The sequence below is a fragment of the Mobula birostris genome, chromosome 6 (genome assembly GCF_030028105.1).
Source record: "Mobula birostris isolate sMobBir1 chromosome 6, sMobBir1.hap1, whole genome shotgun sequence".
Classification (NCBI taxonomy): domain Eukaryota; kingdom Metazoa; phylum Chordata; class Chondrichthyes; order Myliobatiformes; family Myliobatidae; genus Mobula; species Mobula birostris.
The window spans coordinates 49,786,673-49,803,722 of NC_092375.1; the positions used below are offsets into that span (position 1 = coordinate 49,786,673).

At 38.1% G+C, this 17,050-nt stretch overlaps 2 protein-coding genes across 5 annotated transcripts in view; one reads left to right on the top strand and one right to left on the bottom strand.

The window, feature by feature from the left end:
* usp9 (ubiquitin specific peptidase 9) overlaps positions 1-473 on the bottom strand; it is a 266,944-nt gene extending 266,471 nt beyond the window's left edge. Inside the window, exon 1 of one of the 4 annotated variants that reach the window (XM_072260457.1) lies at positions 430-473. The gene's annotated coding sequence lies outside the window, so the exon portion shown is untranslated. Of the gene's footprint in view, positions 1-352; positions 405-429 lie in introns of those variants that run through there. The other 3 variants (XM_072260455.1, XM_072260456.1, XM_072260454.1) reach the window with 3 other exon arrangements.
* A 97-nt stretch (positions 474-570) lies between these two features.
* The window catches only part of med14 (mediator complex subunit 14), a 68,731-nt gene continuing 52,251 nt past the window's right edge, over positions 571-17,050 (top strand). Inside the window, exons 1-8 of the mRNA XM_072260462.1 lie at positions 571-954; positions 5,711-5,737; positions 6,241-6,346; positions 8,752-8,925; positions 9,779-9,908; positions 11,597-11,725; positions 13,297-13,404; positions 14,403-14,535. Of these exons, the coding sequence (XP_072116563.1) occupies positions 788-954; positions 5,711-5,737; positions 6,241-6,346; positions 8,752-8,925; positions 9,779-9,908; positions 11,597-11,725; positions 13,297-13,404; positions 14,403-14,535 (974 nt within the window). The 5' untranslated portion in view covers positions 571-787. The remainder of the gene's footprint in view (positions 955-5,710; positions 5,738-6,240; positions 6,347-8,751; positions 8,926-9,778; positions 9,909-11,596; positions 11,726-13,296; positions 13,405-14,402; positions 14,536-17,050) is intronic.

Below are 17,050 nucleotides of genomic sequence, written 5' to 3' on the forward strand. Positions count from 1 at the left end.
AAACTGAAACAAAAACTATTCTGCGTATCCTACGATAAGACGTGTATAGCTTGGAGCCATGCAAGTTCCACGAATACATCTTTGATCCATCTCGTGGAGGATGTAAAGGCCTTGCTATCGAGAGGCGAATGGCTCCCCGGTTCGTCGAATTGGCTGGTCTAGTTTAGTCTCCAGCCAATGGTGAACCTACCAGTAATATTGACGTCGTGGGGGGGGGGGGGGGTGTAAGAAGAACCTGGCAATGGTAATGTTTTACAATCCTAGGGTATTATTAGTTTGGGATTATTTGGCTTTTAATTCTACTCACCTAAATGAAAAGCCTCGAATGAGAAATTACATATAAAGTGCATACCAATTATATAAAAAAGTACAGTCTCCTCTTTGCAGGTTAGCTTTGACATCAAAAATCCTTGTCACGAGTAATCTTACACACTCAGATCGTCCAGTCATTAAGAGATCTTCTGCTGAGCTTCCTCATCTGCTCCTGAGAAGGAAAATCAACAACTGTAATGTTTACTGGGTATCCCCCCGAGTTTCCTTCCGGGTCACCACCCACATTTACTTCCCGATTCATGGCAATATGGCGGGCCCTGTTGAGTAGGATTTGTTGCTGTTTAACGAGCGCGAAAAATAATATTCCAGCCAATCTGCTGGGGAAGGGAAAATAAATCAATGTGGACCGTAGTCATACAACGAGAGCGACCCACCCACTGACTGCCGGTGAACGGACCAGATTTGACGGCCGTGTCTGGAGAGGGGGCGTTGGGATCAGGGCTCCGAGTGGAAAATGGCCCCGGTTCAGGTGGAGAGTTCCCAGCTGGTGTCCGGGGGCGGCCCTACCTCGGGGCCGGCAGCAGCCGCCGCCGTGGCCGCCAACCCTGGAGTACGCCTCAGCATGTTGATCGATTTCCTTCTGCAGAGAACCTACCATGAAATTACGGTGCTGGCTGACCTGTAAGTACGAAGAGTAACCGCGTCTGATAGGCACGCTTCCTTCAGCCCGCTCTTAGTTCTCACTGCCAACTGTTCATCATTTGATTTGATTATCATTTCAAATTGGAAATCAGTCGTGTCCACTTTTAGATGCAGCTTCTGTTTATTTTTGTTCCAGGCTGCGCTGTCGAGCACTGTTGGTAACATCAGTCGGTTTACTCTAACTCAGAGATCCAACTACATTTCTAAGCTGTTTATTTTTAGAAATTCAATTTGTGTTAAATAACGTCATAATTAACAGTAGGGTCAAAGCGACGTAAAACAGACCATCCGGTTTTCGAGGCTATGAGATGACAGTTGTTAAAATAATGGAAATCAAAGATTGACATACTATCCATCATTAGTTGCAGACCTCCAACACCTGTTTCCGTCGTCTCTTGTACTTTATCTTTTAGGATATGATCCTACATAAGTTAGCTGTTTCCCAGATTTTATGTAAGCCAATAGCCATATTAAATTCTCCAGTGAATTTTGCATCCCTCAGTTGTTGTGGAGGTCCAGAGATAAAATTCGCAATTTCACCTTGCATCATCAAATCCAGAAAATTTTCTGCTTATGATTAAGATATTTATTTAATTTGCTATTGGGGATGAGCCTGAGTGTATCCACGTGTGCAATTACCTAGGTGATTGAAGGAATCTCAATTAAAGTAAACAAAATATGTGGGTAGAGTGTTTTAGTTGATATAATTTTGTATATTATATAGTTATTTTTTTTTAACGTGTGCTTTATCTCATCTAACTGGCCAACTGTAAAAGTTGTGTACTGATTGCTAGGTATTCTGATGTTAATATAAATATGGTTAATTCCTTAACATAAACACTGATTCACTCTCATTTTCCTCCATGCTGTTTCTCAAGAGCTATCAGGCTTCTTACTTGAGCATACTATTGTTACCCAATAGTCATTGGTATTTCTGAGGACACAACAATTATGTTGTCCTGATTTGTGAATTCTCAGTATTTCCTTCTCATGCTCTTATTGTCCCTAGTTTCTTCGCTTCTTAATCTCACAAAGCAACTATGCTAACAATCATAAATTTTTAAAAAACAGGATTGAGCTGTGCCATACATTAAGATCGTGGCTTATAATTCATTCAGATCTACTTTCCTGCGCAAACACTTATAACACTCATTATTCTTAATTAATGGAGCAGAAAGATCAATCTTTGTTCATTTTTTGTCGAATATACTCAGCAACTGAATCTTCACAGCATTCTTAGATTGAGAATTGAAAAGACTATCCTCTTGGTGAGATTTCTTCTCATCTCTTATCTTGAATGATCAACCTTTGGTTTACAAAAGTCAAGCCAGAGCAAACATCAATTCTGCATTTAGAGCAACACACACTAAATGCTGGGGGAGCTCAGAAGGTCAGGCAGCATTCATGGAAATGAATAAATCGTCAAAATTTTGGGTCAAGACTCAAGTCCTGAAGAAAGGTCTCAACTCAAAATATTGGCTATCTCTTAATTTCCATAGATGCTGCCTGCCTCCTGCTGAGTTCCTCCAGCATTTGTGTGTGTTGCTTTGGATTTCCAGCATCTGCTGACTTCATCATGTTTAAGATTCTGCATTTATTCTGTCAAGCTCTAAACTCGAGCATATATCCTTTTAGGGCAATCCCATGATCGCAGGAATCAATTCGGTGAACCTTCAGCACTTTACCTCCATTGTAAAAATATCCTTACTTAGGTAGGAAGATCAGACCCATTGCAATATTCAAAATGTATTATGATCTGGGTTGTATATAATCGGAGCAAAAAGTCTCTATGCTTGTACCTGAATCCCTTAACAGTAAAGGCCTAACAATCTGCTGTTACTTGCATGTTAATTTTCAATCATTCACGAAGGAAATACAGATTCAGTTGAACACCAACACCTTTTAACATCTGACCCTTCAAAAAATGCATTCCTTTTCTATTTTTACCAGATTTGATTAACTCCACATGCCAGATAGAATATCAGATTGAGAACCTTTCCTATTTATTAAACTTATCTATATCTTATCAACTTAATTTTTTAAATCAAAAGCCAACTTAGATCTGTTCCCTGTGAAGCTGCAGTTAGGGACGTTTTCAACCTGAACAATGGCTGTTTTGCGCATTAATCATCTCATTCCGCAGTCCATGGTATATCACTCGAATATAATCCTCTCTAACTGTATTTAATAATCTATTTTGTGTAGTCTTTTCAAAGGCCCAAATTCTGGTGCTCCTCATCAAATGTAGTATTCTAGACACCCAACAGGGATAATTAATTATTCCGTTACTTTTGCTAATAGCTGTGGTGAATTATTAGTATGCAGTACAACATTACGAACAATTGTAAATTTAACTTATCAGAATTAATGGAAGGGGTTTATTTTATGATGTAGCGTCATAGAGCAATACAACGTAGATATAGGCCATGGTGTCAACATATATTCATGCTGTGTGATAAATCAATGGGCTTGATAATTGATTGAGGTAAAATTGTTCCTTTTAGTTTAATAGTAACATCAACAGCCTTCTGTAACAAGTTTGGGCTCAGTTACAAAATATCTGCGATGTTCTGAATGGATAGCGAAATGATTAAACAAGCAACAATTTCAGTATTTCTCTCTGTGGTTTCTGTTCTGCAAATCAAAACAGATTGGTGGATAGGGATGTGAAAGGAAATGAAAAATGTATTATTTGTTAATCACAGTGCTCGGTAATTCAGGTTAAGTTTACTTCAGTATGGATCCCATAATAAATAGTACGTGGTTATTCTTTTCCAACTTCAAGTTTGTCATTCAACCACACATGAATACCCATGAATACAGCCAAAAGAAACAACGTTTCTCTGCAGCAAAGTTTTGAAACACAATACCAAGTCATACACAGTACAAGACACATATAACACATAGAAGATAGCAAACACATATAAGATATCAGCAAAATACAGTCACACAAAAATATATAGTCAAAGATACTAAGTCCATGAATGTTGCAGCAGTCTGCCACACAAACAATGGGGTCAGCACCAACTCCAGCTTGGACTCCACACCACACTGCCCCTGGCACTCTGGTGAAGTGCACTGACTCCAAAACCTCTCTCCTGGGCATAAACCTCGGCTCGAGGCCTAGTCCTTGCTGTGACAGAGGCAAAGCAGCTCTCCTGCCATCCGCCAATAAATCAGTGAATCGGATTTGAAGCAACCCACATTAACAATGTCCAACAAGGTGTTGTGATCACAAGAAAAGCAACTAAGGGGATCACTTGCTGCTAGACTGCACACTGCCTTCGTGCATCAACTCCCCCAGTGCCTCTCTGATGCAGGCAGCAGTGTGATCTGCACCATGTCCAGCTCCTTGGTTTCTCTGCCAACCAGCAACTTGCTGATGGTGTAGAACTGCAGTACTTTAAGTTCTTAATGCCCAGTGGGGTCTTGCGATCATAACAAAGACATTTTGCAAAAAACAATATTGCTTTTGGTTGGCCCCATGGAAGCCACCGTGTCTGACCTCGCCACTATCTTACAATCTTAATGTATAATGCTATTTCCTATTATATCATCCATGAATGTTGTTATTAAATTATGTTTAAAAGTAAATACAATTCTGAGATTTTCAGCACCTGATGTCTCATGAAATGATTTTTTTTAAAATACAGATATCAAATAGCTGAAATAAAAACAGAAAATGCTGAAAATACTCAGTAGGTCAGGCAGCTTCTATGAAAAGAGAAATGGTTAATGTTTCATGTCCAGGATTCTTCTGTTTCCAGCATTTTCTGTTTTTGTGTCTTTACATTTGACTTTTTCTTTCAAAAAAAGTCTTACCATTTTAAATTAAAAGAGAATGAAGAAGATGCCCTATTCAAGCACGGCTTTTCTGCCCCAAGACGAAAGAGAAGTATGACTTTATGCAGATAGTAATACTTGATTTTTTTTTAAGTTTGGATAGGACTTTAAAATTTGTTGAGGTGCTTACATGCTTGAGGTAGAAGACACTATGACTGGTATGTCGATGCTTTGCTCTTCTTTCTCTTATTGGAAAATACACAGCCATCTTTATTATTTGAAGTAGTCTGAAAGCTAATTGGACCAAAATTAAAGCTGATGGTCCTTTGAGTAAAAGCCTTCTCATAAAGAATAAATTTACAGATGTAATTAATTTTATTAGCCTGAGATCCATCTAAAATAAGTTTTTAAGTGGTTGAACATATTCAGTTACACATTTTATTTGCTGATACGCTTTCCTTTTTATGTTAACTAACCAACTTTTAGTGGCATAAACATGGTTTCTAAAAGAAGAAGTCCTTAACATGAAATAAAATTCTGTTTATTTCAGCCAAAGTAATAATTATCTATGACTTTTTAAAAATAATGTATCATTCACTAAGATAAAATATGATTTGCTTATTAGTCCATTCAGGGTTTACAATTTTTGATGATAGTACTTCCCTAAAGTGTTTGAGGGATTTGAAGATTTAGCTACATAATTTTTTGGGAAGTTTCCTTAGAGCATAATTTTGCATTTATCATGCTAATTTGTTTTAACTTTGTGTTTTTTTTAAAAAAACATGGCGAAGTTCCTTAAGATGCTTTTCTGTGTCATGAATGCTATATAAATGTAGTCTGGAGATATCAATGGATAGAGTGTTCAGTTAAAATAGTATTTTCATTTTCATTTGATTTTAAAACATTAGCAAAACTTTTTACTTCAGCAAGTAACTGAATTTTTTTTCCCCAGGTTACCTCGCAAGACTGACATGGAACGGTAAATGACCTTTCTTTGTAGTTTTGTGTAGATTTTGTTTTATATTTAAATATATTGTTTATACGTTTAAAGATTAAGTAAATATCTAGAGATTTTCATGAATTTACCATCATTTTGCTAAATTGGAGAAAAAATTGTACTGTAGTACTAACAATAAGCAATGGAGTTACAATTGATCTAACTTCTGTTGGTATGACAAGAAGTGTCCTATTAAGGGCATTGAACAAGGATATGTCCAAAGGCATTTAGTCCAAGAATCGTGGGTTGGACAAAACTGATATAAGTACAGAAAGGAATTATTACCAGAGTTACTGTCAATTTTCTTTGGACATGATGACTTAAGACATGAAAGTAAGTTAACTGACTGCAATAAATATTGTTGAGCCACTAAAAATCTTGGTTGACAATTACAAAGTCATAAGTTTAGTTCACTTATTCTATTCAAAAAAATCTTTTTTTAATGGAAGTTTGAAAAATTAAACATGATATTTTTAAATTAACAGGAAAATTGAGATAGTGCAGTTTGCTAGCCGAACACGTCAACTTTTTGTTCGTTTGTTGGCATTGGTAAAATGGGCAAGTAATGCTGGGAAGGTGGAAAAATGTGCGGTAAGTCCACTAGTGCTTCATGATGCATAACTCAAAAGATACTTTTATGCAGGGTAATCAGTTAATTTGTTTTTACTTTGATTTTTCCTAGACCTGCTTGTTACGTTTTCACGCACTGGTGTCCTGCACACCTAATACTTCACTGTATCCAAATATAGCTATTATATATGCTGAATAGTTATTTGCAGAAGCCTGTGAAGAGTGCACTCTTGCCTTAAAGAGTTTGGGGACATCTAGATGCAGATAAGGTCTCAGGACCTGTATTTGCATCTAGAGGAGTTAATTGTTAACAATGTAGCTTTTTTGCCTGGATATTTGCTAAACTTCTTGCTGCAAAATACTTTAACCATGAGCTATGTAGAGATTTGCAAGTTCATAGCAAATATTGAATAAAAAGTCATTTTGCCCAGGCAATTGTCTGAATTACCATGAAGCTATTGGGTTGAGTATAGAGACTGTCACAACACACTGACTTGCCTTCATGCTTCAGTCTTTTAGCAGGCCAGCACTGATAGCTTCTGCCAATCCCAAGTTCAAAAAAATGTTAGTTATTTATAATATACAACACCATACAGCCCTTATTGCTGGGGAAAAGCTCCATTCGATGTAGGTTAACATTTTCTTTGTATCCTGGATAATGGACTACCTGACTGGGAGACCTCAGTTTGTGTGGCTTTGGAGCTGTGTGTCAGACATGGCTATTAGCAGCACTGGAGCCCCACAGGGGACTGTATTGGGTCCCTTCCTGTTTACCCTGTATACGTTGGACTTTAGATACAACAGTGAGTCATGTCATCTGCAGAAATTCTCTGATGACTCAGCAATAGTTTGGTGTATAAAGGGAGGACGGGGGAAATGAATGCAGGGCCCTGGTGGAGGGCTTTGTCAAATGCTGCAAGCTGCATCATCTGCAGCTCAACATCAGTAAGACAAGGGAGATGGTAATGGACTTTAGGAAGACCAATCCTGTACTGCTCCCTGTTACTATTAATGGTGAGGATGTAAATGTGGTGAGGACCTACAAGTACCTGGGGGAGCACCTGGAACACAGACTTGAGTGGAGCACCAATACAGAGGCTGTGCACAAGAAGGGTCAGAGCCACCTCTACTTCCCGAGGAGACTGAGGTCCTCTGGAGTATGCAGGTCTCTCCTTCATATGTTCTCCCAGTCGGTTGTCACCAATACAGTCTTCCATGCAGTGGTGTGCTGGGGCAATGGCATCAGCACAGATAATGCCAACATGTGCAATAAACTAGAAAGGCTGGCTCTGTTTTAGGAGTCAAACTGAACACACTGGAAGTTGTGGTAGAGCAAAGGACCCTACGGAAAATCCTGGCAATTCTGATAATGTTTCTCACCCTCTGCGTGGCTTGGCTGAACAGAGGAGCACTTTTAGCAATAGATTACTGTGCTGCTCCAAAGAGCGCTATATGAGGACATTCTTTCCTCGCTAGTAGGCTCTGTAATGAGTCAATCTATTAGCCGAGGAAGTGATTACCCCCTCCTGCTAGACTGTTTGAGGTAACTTTTTTTTTCTTTCTTTTCTAATATTTGTATATCTGTGCACTTGTAATTCTACCGTGACATTGTAATTTCCTTTGGGATCAGTAAAGTATCTATTTTATCTATGTCTAAAAGTAAAATATTGCAGATGGTGAAAATCTGAAATAAAGAATGGTCTGGAAGTGCCAAGTTGGATAGCATCCAGAGAGAAAAGGGAGTCAATGCTTTAATTGGAGCTTAATTGTCACTCCAGATTCTAGCGTTTGCAGTCAATCATATCTCCAGAGCTTGAGTTTTAATTTGTACTTTCAGTTCTTGAATATATTTAATTTCTATTACTTGATTTGCTTGTAGAGCTCTACCTTTTTATTTTAAACTAACAAACTTTTGATGATTTGAATATAGTTCCTAGAGGACCAAATCTTTTACATGAAATAAAATTCCATTTGTGACCAGCTGAAGTGACTTAATTGCAACTTTTTTTAAGTATCATATCATTAAGAAATAATATCCAATTTAGTTTTCTTTTGAAATGGGATTGAGATGTGAAAGTGGAAGAATTCATGAGCACACCATACTGTTCAAGAATATCCTTCTGGCAAGTAATGCGTGTGTTTAAATTTGGGTTTGTTGTTTTATTCCAAGAACCAAAGGTGCATTAATTGCAATGATCAGTGAAAATGTGTTCTTGAATGGATGTTTTTCAGGGATTCTTGCACCTTGTCTCTCTCTAAAGGTTCTCTGGAGAAATAACTCTTAGATTGTTAAAATTTTTCCTGATAGATTTGATTTATTGTAGTTTTTATTGAGTTCCTAAGGTTGTGTTTGAAAACAGATCCTTAAGTTCTGCTGAAATTTAATTATGTTTACTCTTCATTTTTTTTCCTATGTTTCCGTATAGATGATATCAAATTTCTTAGATCAGCAGGCATTCATCTTTGTTGACACTGCTGATCGAATGGCATCATTGGCAAGAGATGCTCTGGTTCATGCTCGCTTACCAAGCTTTGCGATTCCATTTGCCATTGATGTCCTTACGACAGGATCATACCCTCGGCTGCCTACTTGTATTCGGGTAAGCCCTTAAACTAAGCAGATAATAACATGAATGGTGTTTTATTTATCGTTGTTTCCTTTGTTCTATTGAATAAATTACAACACAAAATAATCAACCAAGATGGTTTTTGTTTTAGTTTAAAGACATCCGTTAGTCTTGTGAGACCATGGATCTGCGCCTGGAAAGAATCCACTCTCCAGGGCGCAGGCCTGGGCAAGGTTTTTATGGAAGACCAGCAGTTACCCATGCTGCAAGTCTCCCCTCTCCAGGACACCAATGTTGTCCAAGGAAAGGACAAGGGCCGATACAGCTTGGCACTAGTGTCGTTACAGAGCACTGTGTGGTTAAGTGCCTTGTTTCAGTTTATACTTGCTTAAAAGTATTTTCATTTGTATTAGTTTGACTTTGAAATAATGAATGAATTTGACTTAGAAAAATGAAGACTTAGATACAATTTTTTTTTAAAGTTCAGACATTAAATATCCACACTGAAATCTTTGATATATTAAGACTCACAAAATTATTCAGAAGAAAATTTTTCTGTTTATGGGTATAGTACATGGCAAGGGTCTATAGTGAAATGCACTGTAATATGCGCTTTTTTAAAAGAAAAATTCTTTTGAAGAAGTTACCTTTTCAATAAAGTTATTAAGAATTGGATATGTTGACAGAATTTGTTTTTCTTTCTACCTGCTTATATTGCAGAAAAGATCAGATTAGGCCATCCTGCTAACTTGCTGTTGAAGTTGATAACCATTGTGTGGACATTTATGTTTAAAGGCACAATTTTTTAAAATATAATTTATATTTATCTTAAATTGTTACAATTGCAACATGGCTTCAAATTATGTTTGTTGTAAATTGCCAATAGGATAAAATCATTCCTCCAAATCCAATAACAAAAAGTGAGAAACAATCCACACTGCATCAGCTCAATCAGATTTTGAGACATCGACTAGTGACAACAGATCTGCCTCCACAACTAGCAAACCTTACAGTTGGTAAGAATTTTATTCAGTTTGGTATTAATTGAGATTTTTGTATGGGAGAAAAGACACAAGCTTTCACTCATTAAATACTTAAACAGTTGTGGAATTCATTTTGCACAAATGGTTGTGTGGTTAAAGGTTTTTGGCTTCTCAAACAACATTTTCAATTGTAAATGTCCTGAAAGTTTTATCAACATGCACCTCAGGGTCAGCTACAAATAATTGACACAACCAGAAAATGTCCCCTATGTTCCCACTCTGCCTCCTGCCAGTCAGGCAATCTTCCATCCAAGCTAGTATCTTTCATGTAATACCATAGGTCCTATCTTGTTTAGCAGCTTTGTGTGCAGCATCTTGTTAAAGGCCTTCTGAAAATCCAAGTAAACAATATCCACTGATTCTTTGACTATCCTACCTATTACTTCCTCAGAGAATTCCAACCTATTATTCAGGCAGTATTTCCCCTTAAGGAAACAATGCTAACTTTGGCCTATTTTATCAGTTGCCTCCAAGTACCCCGAAACATTATCCAAGGGACTCTTAGCATTTTACAACCACAGAAGTCAGCTAACTCGCCTATTATTTCCTGTCTTTTTTCTTGTTCCCTTCTTAAAGTGTGGACTGATATTTATAATTTTCCAGTCATCCAGAATCTAGTGGTTCTTGAAAGAATCAACGACCTCTTTCAGAACTCTGGGGTGTAGTCCATCTGATCCAGGTGACTTATCTACTTTCAGACTTTTCAGCTTCCCAAGAAGTGAGTGATTACACTCACTTCTGCCTTCTGACTCTCTCAAATTTCGGGCATACTGCTGATGTCTTCCACAGTGAAGACTTATGCAAAGTACTTATTCAGTTCATCTGCTATTTCATTGCCCCCAATATTACTTCTCCAGTGTAATTTCTGATGTTTTTTCTATCTCTCCCCCCCCTCTCCCCCCTCTCCATCTCCCCCTCCCCCTCTCCATCTCCATCTCCATCTCCCCCTCTCCCACTTCTCTGTCTATACACACACACACAAACTTTCGGTTTCCCCTTTTCTATTTTTGGCTAGCTTACATTCGTATTTTTAGTAATGAAGAGCTTCCATGATATTATGTACATTTTTGATCTTCATTAACAGTATTCAGAAGTATTGTTTGCTTAATATTAGACATTGAGTACCTTTAGAAATCTGAGTTTACTTCTGAAGGTTAAACCCTGGATTTCCTTGTGTCTGTACATGAAAATGAAGGTTTAAGTAAACTAATCTACACTACTTTGTTTAAAATGGTAAATCATGAAACAGTTTTCTCACAGTATGTATGTCCCTTTTTGAAAGTAATGCATGGAGTTGGAATCACTTGCTTAAATAAGATTTTGTGTACTTTAATTCACACTTCGATACTGACATGATTTTAGAAATGGTAGGTAAATATTTAAGTCATAGCATATACTGTGATTGTACAAATAAAATAATTTATTTTTTGTTATTTGTAATCATTTTGAAATGTTGTATAGAAAGATAGAAAAAGAATGCATGTACTGAATGACCTAGTAAGCCTAAAACTGAAATACATCAAGGTTAGCATTTTAAAGTCTTTCCTATGTCATCATTTGGATTGAATAAAGCTGGTTTTAGCCAATTATTTTAAATTAGTTTAGAATTCTTAAGTTAGAATGAAAATTCTCATGTTAAAATTCTGGTCTTTTCTTCAAAGCCAATGGACGTGTTAAGTTTCGTGTTGAAGGTGAATTTGAAGCTACACTTACGGTGATGGGCGATGATCCCGAAATTCCCTGGCGACTCCTCAAGCTGGAAGTGCTAGTCGAAGATAAGGAAACGGGAGGTAATTTGCTATTCATCATAATGTACAAATATTCACTGAAAGTAATTAGAAGTAACAACATTATCGCACATCTGTTGGAAATTTATTTGGCTGTTCGCATTTTGTGGTTTGGTTTTGTCAAACGAAAGTTAACCTTCCATTTTATTTTCTATTTGGTCCCTGCTTCAATAATAACTTAAAAATTACTTACGTGAAAAGTGATTGGCACCATGATTCTTTGCAATTTATTTTATAATCATTGCTTTAGTACAATTAATTATCCTTACCATTTGCAAGATTTTTGTACAAATTTGGTTAAACATTCACACTGATTGGATACTGGTGATGATGCTTCATATAATAGTCTTATCGATTTGATCCAAGAGTGTGTGGTTGTTTAATTTTTTTTTTCCTCTGTTAAATGCCCTTTTGATATTCTGGGATGTTTTTGAATATTTTCAATATTATAACTTCTTTCAAACACCATTGATGTAAAGCACACATCCTAATCTCTTTCAAGTTCCTGAATTCAAACTACATTAATAGTTCAAACAACAGGAATTCTGCAGATGCTGGAAATTCAAGCAACACACACAAAAGTTGCTGGTGAATGCAGCAGGCCAGGCAGCATCTCTAGGAAGAGGTGCAGTTGACGTTTCAGGCCGAGACCCTTCGTCAGGACTAACTGAAGGAAGAGTGAGTAAGGGATTTGAAAGTTAGAGGGGGAGGGGGAGGTCCAAAATGATAGGAGAAGACAGGAGGTGGAGGGATGGAGCCAAGAGCTGGACAGGTGATAGGCAAAAGGGTATACGAGAGGATCATGGGACAGGAGGTCCGGGAAGAAAGACAAGGGGGGGGGGGACCCAGAGGATGGGCAAGAGGTATATTCAGAGGGACAGAGGGAGAAAAAGGAGAGTGAGAGAAAGAATGTGTGCATAAAAATAAGTAACAGATGGGGTACGAGGGGGAGGTGGGGCCTTAGCGGAAGTTAGAGAAGTCGATGTTCATGCCATCAGGTTGGAGGCGACCCAGACGGAATATAAGCCTCCAACCTGATGGTGTGAACATCGACTTCTCTAACTTCCGCTAAGGCCCCACCTCCCCCTCGTACCCCATCTGTTACTTATTTTTATGCACACATTCTTTCTCTCACTCTCCTTTTTCTCCCTCTGTCCCTCTGAATATACCTCTTGCCCATCCTCTGGGTCCCCCCCCCCCTTGTCTTTCTTCCCGGACCTCCTGTCCCATGATCCCTCGTATCCCCTTTTGCCTATCACCTGTCCAGCTCTTGGCTCCATCCCTCCCCTCCTGTCTTCTCCTATCATTTTGGACCTCCCCCTCCCCCTCCAACTTTCAAATCCCTTACTCACTCTTCCTTCAGTTAGTCCTGACGAAGGGTCTCGGCCTGAAACGTCGACTGCACCTCTTCCTATAGATGCTGCCTGGCCTGCTGCGTTCACCAGCAACTTTGATGTGTGTTACTTTAATAGTTAAGTCATTTATTATATATGAAAAGATTACCAATTTGATTTTACTCTTATTGCACATATCTTCCTGGTAGTTTGTTTACTGTCTTTTTGTTCTTATTTCAGATGGTCGTGCTCTTGTTCATAGTATGCAGATCAATTTTATTCATCGTCTGGTACAGTCCAGACTGTTTGCTGATGAGAAACCTCTACAAGATATGTACAACTGTTTACGTATCCAAATGGTTTTTGAAGAGGCTGAATATGCTAGGGGCTTGTCACTGAATATTTCCATTATAGATACAATGTACAATTTTTCGAAGTTGATCATTGCAAACTTTTAATATGTTTCTTTATTGAACCAGTGCTGAAGTATACCTTAAATAATAGTGGCCAAAGTTACTAAAATAGTTAACAGTCATACATACCAAAAAGAACTGTTGCATAACTCTATCCTTTTAATATGAATTTATAAAAACTTAAGTATTCTTAATGGTTTTTTCAGAGTTTTATTTTCAGTCACTGCTATTTCATAGTACTTTTTTCCCCCACGCCTCAGACCACCACTTTGCCTTGGTTTGTACTGTTTGAGTTATTGTTGTAAGCAATTGTGATTGATCCAGTTTGGTGTGTTTCATTTGCTCTCACTCTGGTATCCATTATGTTGGGAAAACTACTCTTGTAGTGGATGACCCTAAGCTTTCAGTTGATACATTTTCATTCCCCTTGCTCCAACCAGTTAGAAGGTTGAGAAACAGCACTTCATCTTCCAAGTAACATGAGCAACACTTAACTGAAAGTCAAAGCTACAAGTGCTGGAAATCTGAAATAAAAACAAAATGCTAGGAGCACTCAACAGATCACAGCTTCTGGGGAAAAAGGAAACAGCATAACATTATTGATGAACAGTCTTTGTTCTGAAAGTTTAACTCTTGAGAGCTTGTGGCATTTTATTCCTTTATATTTATCTTTAAGTTGGCACTGTGAGACTTGTATTATCCCACTAGTCTTTCCCTTTGCTCTCCTCTTATTACTTTTTCTAAACTTAAACATTGGGTTATTTCTCATTTTCCTCACACATTAATTCAGTTTCTCTCTTCACAAATATTTGCACAAGAGAAGTTTCTTTGTTGACATTCATTTTGCTAACTAGTAGATAATATTGTGACTCTGCAGCATCAATAATTATTTTCCATTTCAGCTTTTAAGAATTCCTTAACCCTTTATCTCAGATTCATTCTGTCTGTCACTGCAATTGGAAGTTTTGCACTCGCAGGCCCAGATGCTAATCCGCGAACGTTGGGGTGATCTTGTTCAAGTCGAACGATATCAACCTGGAAAGTGCCTGACTTTGGTTGTTTGGAAGTGAGTAACTCATAGTTATGTTCTAGGTTTAAGTTTTTCAGATATTCAAGTCATTTACTTGTGTGAGCACAGAGAAGTATTGTATTAAAATTAAGTTAGCTTCATGCACACATTGACTTATTTTACAATTTGCAAATTCTTTTTACAAACATGGTGAGGATGAAGATGGCAATGTACTACACTAGATTATTCATGTACAGTCGGCCCTCCTTATCTGCGAGGGATTGGTTCTGGGACCCCTCGTGGATACCAAAAAACGTGGATGCTCAAGTACCTTATTCAACCTGGCTCTATGCGGTGGACCTTAGGACCCAGTGGAACCCCGGATCTTATTTAACCTGTCTCAGTGCGGTGGACATTAGGACCCGGCGGCAGAGCTCTGAATCCACAGTGTTTATGTTCACAAAAATGCTCACGATTGAAAATAAAGTGGAAATAATAAAGCGATCAGAAAGAGGTGAAACGCCATCAGTCATTGGAAAAGCATTAGGCTACAGTCGGTCAACGATCGGAACAATTTTAAAGGATAAAGTGAGAAAGGCCCTGCCCCAATGAAAGCTACAATTATTACAAAGCAACGCAGTGGTTTAATTATTGGGTTTTGGGTTTTTGATCCCTCACATCAACCCGGCACGGATGGAGAGCGCTCGGGAGTGGTCTGACACTGGATCGAACTCTGTTCCCGAGCCCGGCGCTGAAACTTACGTTTCTTAAGTGTTTTATATGCATAGAAAGATTAAAATATATACTATATACTGAGACAAACGTTTGACTAACTGACAATAAATAATACCGGATGTATCTGTGCCGATTTACTTAGTAAGAGAACTTCAGGGTTTTTTTTTGATCCTGATCCATGATAACCTACGCACATCCTCCCGTATACTTTAAATCATCTCTAGATTACTTATAATACCTAATACAATGTAAATGCTGTGTAAAATAGTTGTTATACTGCATTGTTTAGGGAATAATGACAAGAAAAAAGTCTGTACATGCTCGAACAACAAGTGCTGGAAGAGCACTTCTGGGTTTTCGTGATTCGCGGTTGGTTGAATTCACGCATGCGGAACTCGCAGATAAGGAGGGCCGACTGTATTACATATTTCAACATTTTCACCCCCGTCCTGGTATTTGAGATCTCACTTGTCACTGCTTGTGGATAAAGCTCTCTCACCCTCTTTCAGCTGACAGTAATAGCAGAAAATGCAGTAACACTCAGCAATTCAGGCAGCATCTCTACAAATTTAAAATAACACTTGAGTCTCACGTCAGCATTTCAGGTCTGAAGAAGAGCGTTAAACCAGAAATACTAACTTTAACTCTGGTTCTCTCTCTGTCTGACATGAGTATTTACTATTTTATTTCAGATTTCTGTATTTGGTTTGTTAAAAATCTGCTCCTTCATTTGCCACTTGTCATTTAATCATCACTTCCTACTGTATCATGAACTTTACTTTTTTTAGTTTAGCTCTGCTACTCCTTTCTTCCCCCACCCCACCCACCCTCTTCTGCACTTAAAATACAAACTTGTATATTTCATCAGAACTGGGAAGAGTTTAAAAAAGCTAAGGTTTTTGACCAGAAACTGAAGAGTGCTGACTAGCGTAGGATTGTACATTGCACCTGGGAGTATATTGAAACAGTGACCTAGGAATACAAGTGCATTTCACAGGGTAGTGAAGACTCACTTAGCATACTGGACTTCACTGGTCAAGGCATTGAGTGTAGGGGATGGGGACATTATTTTGAAGTTGTAAAAGTTGGTGAGGTCGCACTTGTCTGTGTATAGTTTTGATTATCCTGTTACAGGAAAAAAGTGGTTAAACTGGAAAGAGTGCTGAAAAGATTTACAAAGATGTTGCCAGGACTGGAGGGCCTGAGTTATAGGGAAAGGTTGGCCAGGCTGAGTCTTTATTCCTTGGAATGTAGGCAAATGAGGGGACACCTTAGAGAAATATTTAACTTTATGAGAGGCATAGGTAAGGTGGTCAGCAACAGTCTTTCCTCCATGGTAGGGGAATCCAAATCTGGATATAGGGTGAGAGGGGAAAGATTTGAAAGGGGGTGATGAGGGCAACTTTTTCACACAAAGGATGGTGTGTATATGGAATGAGCTGTCAGAGAAAATGATTAAGACAGCTACAAAAGTACCACTTAAGAAGCATATAGAAGGGGCTTGCAGAGATATGAGCCAAACCAAGAAAATTGGGACTTGCTGGGTGAGCACTGTGGTTAGCATGGGCTTGTTGAGCAAAATGGCCTATATCCATGCTGTTTTGTTCTATGACCATTCTAGCCCCGTGGATGCATGAAATTTTCTGCCCATGTGGCTTCCAATGTACATGCTGTCATTGTACTTTTCACTATGTACAAGCATCTCTGATTAGAGGAATTTGTATCTTTTTAAAGTTTTGTTCTGAAGTTCATATATTACCTATCTTCCAAATCTGAATGTAATAATGATTAACCTACTGTGTAGAACTTATTTTATCATTCTGTGTTTTGAATTTAT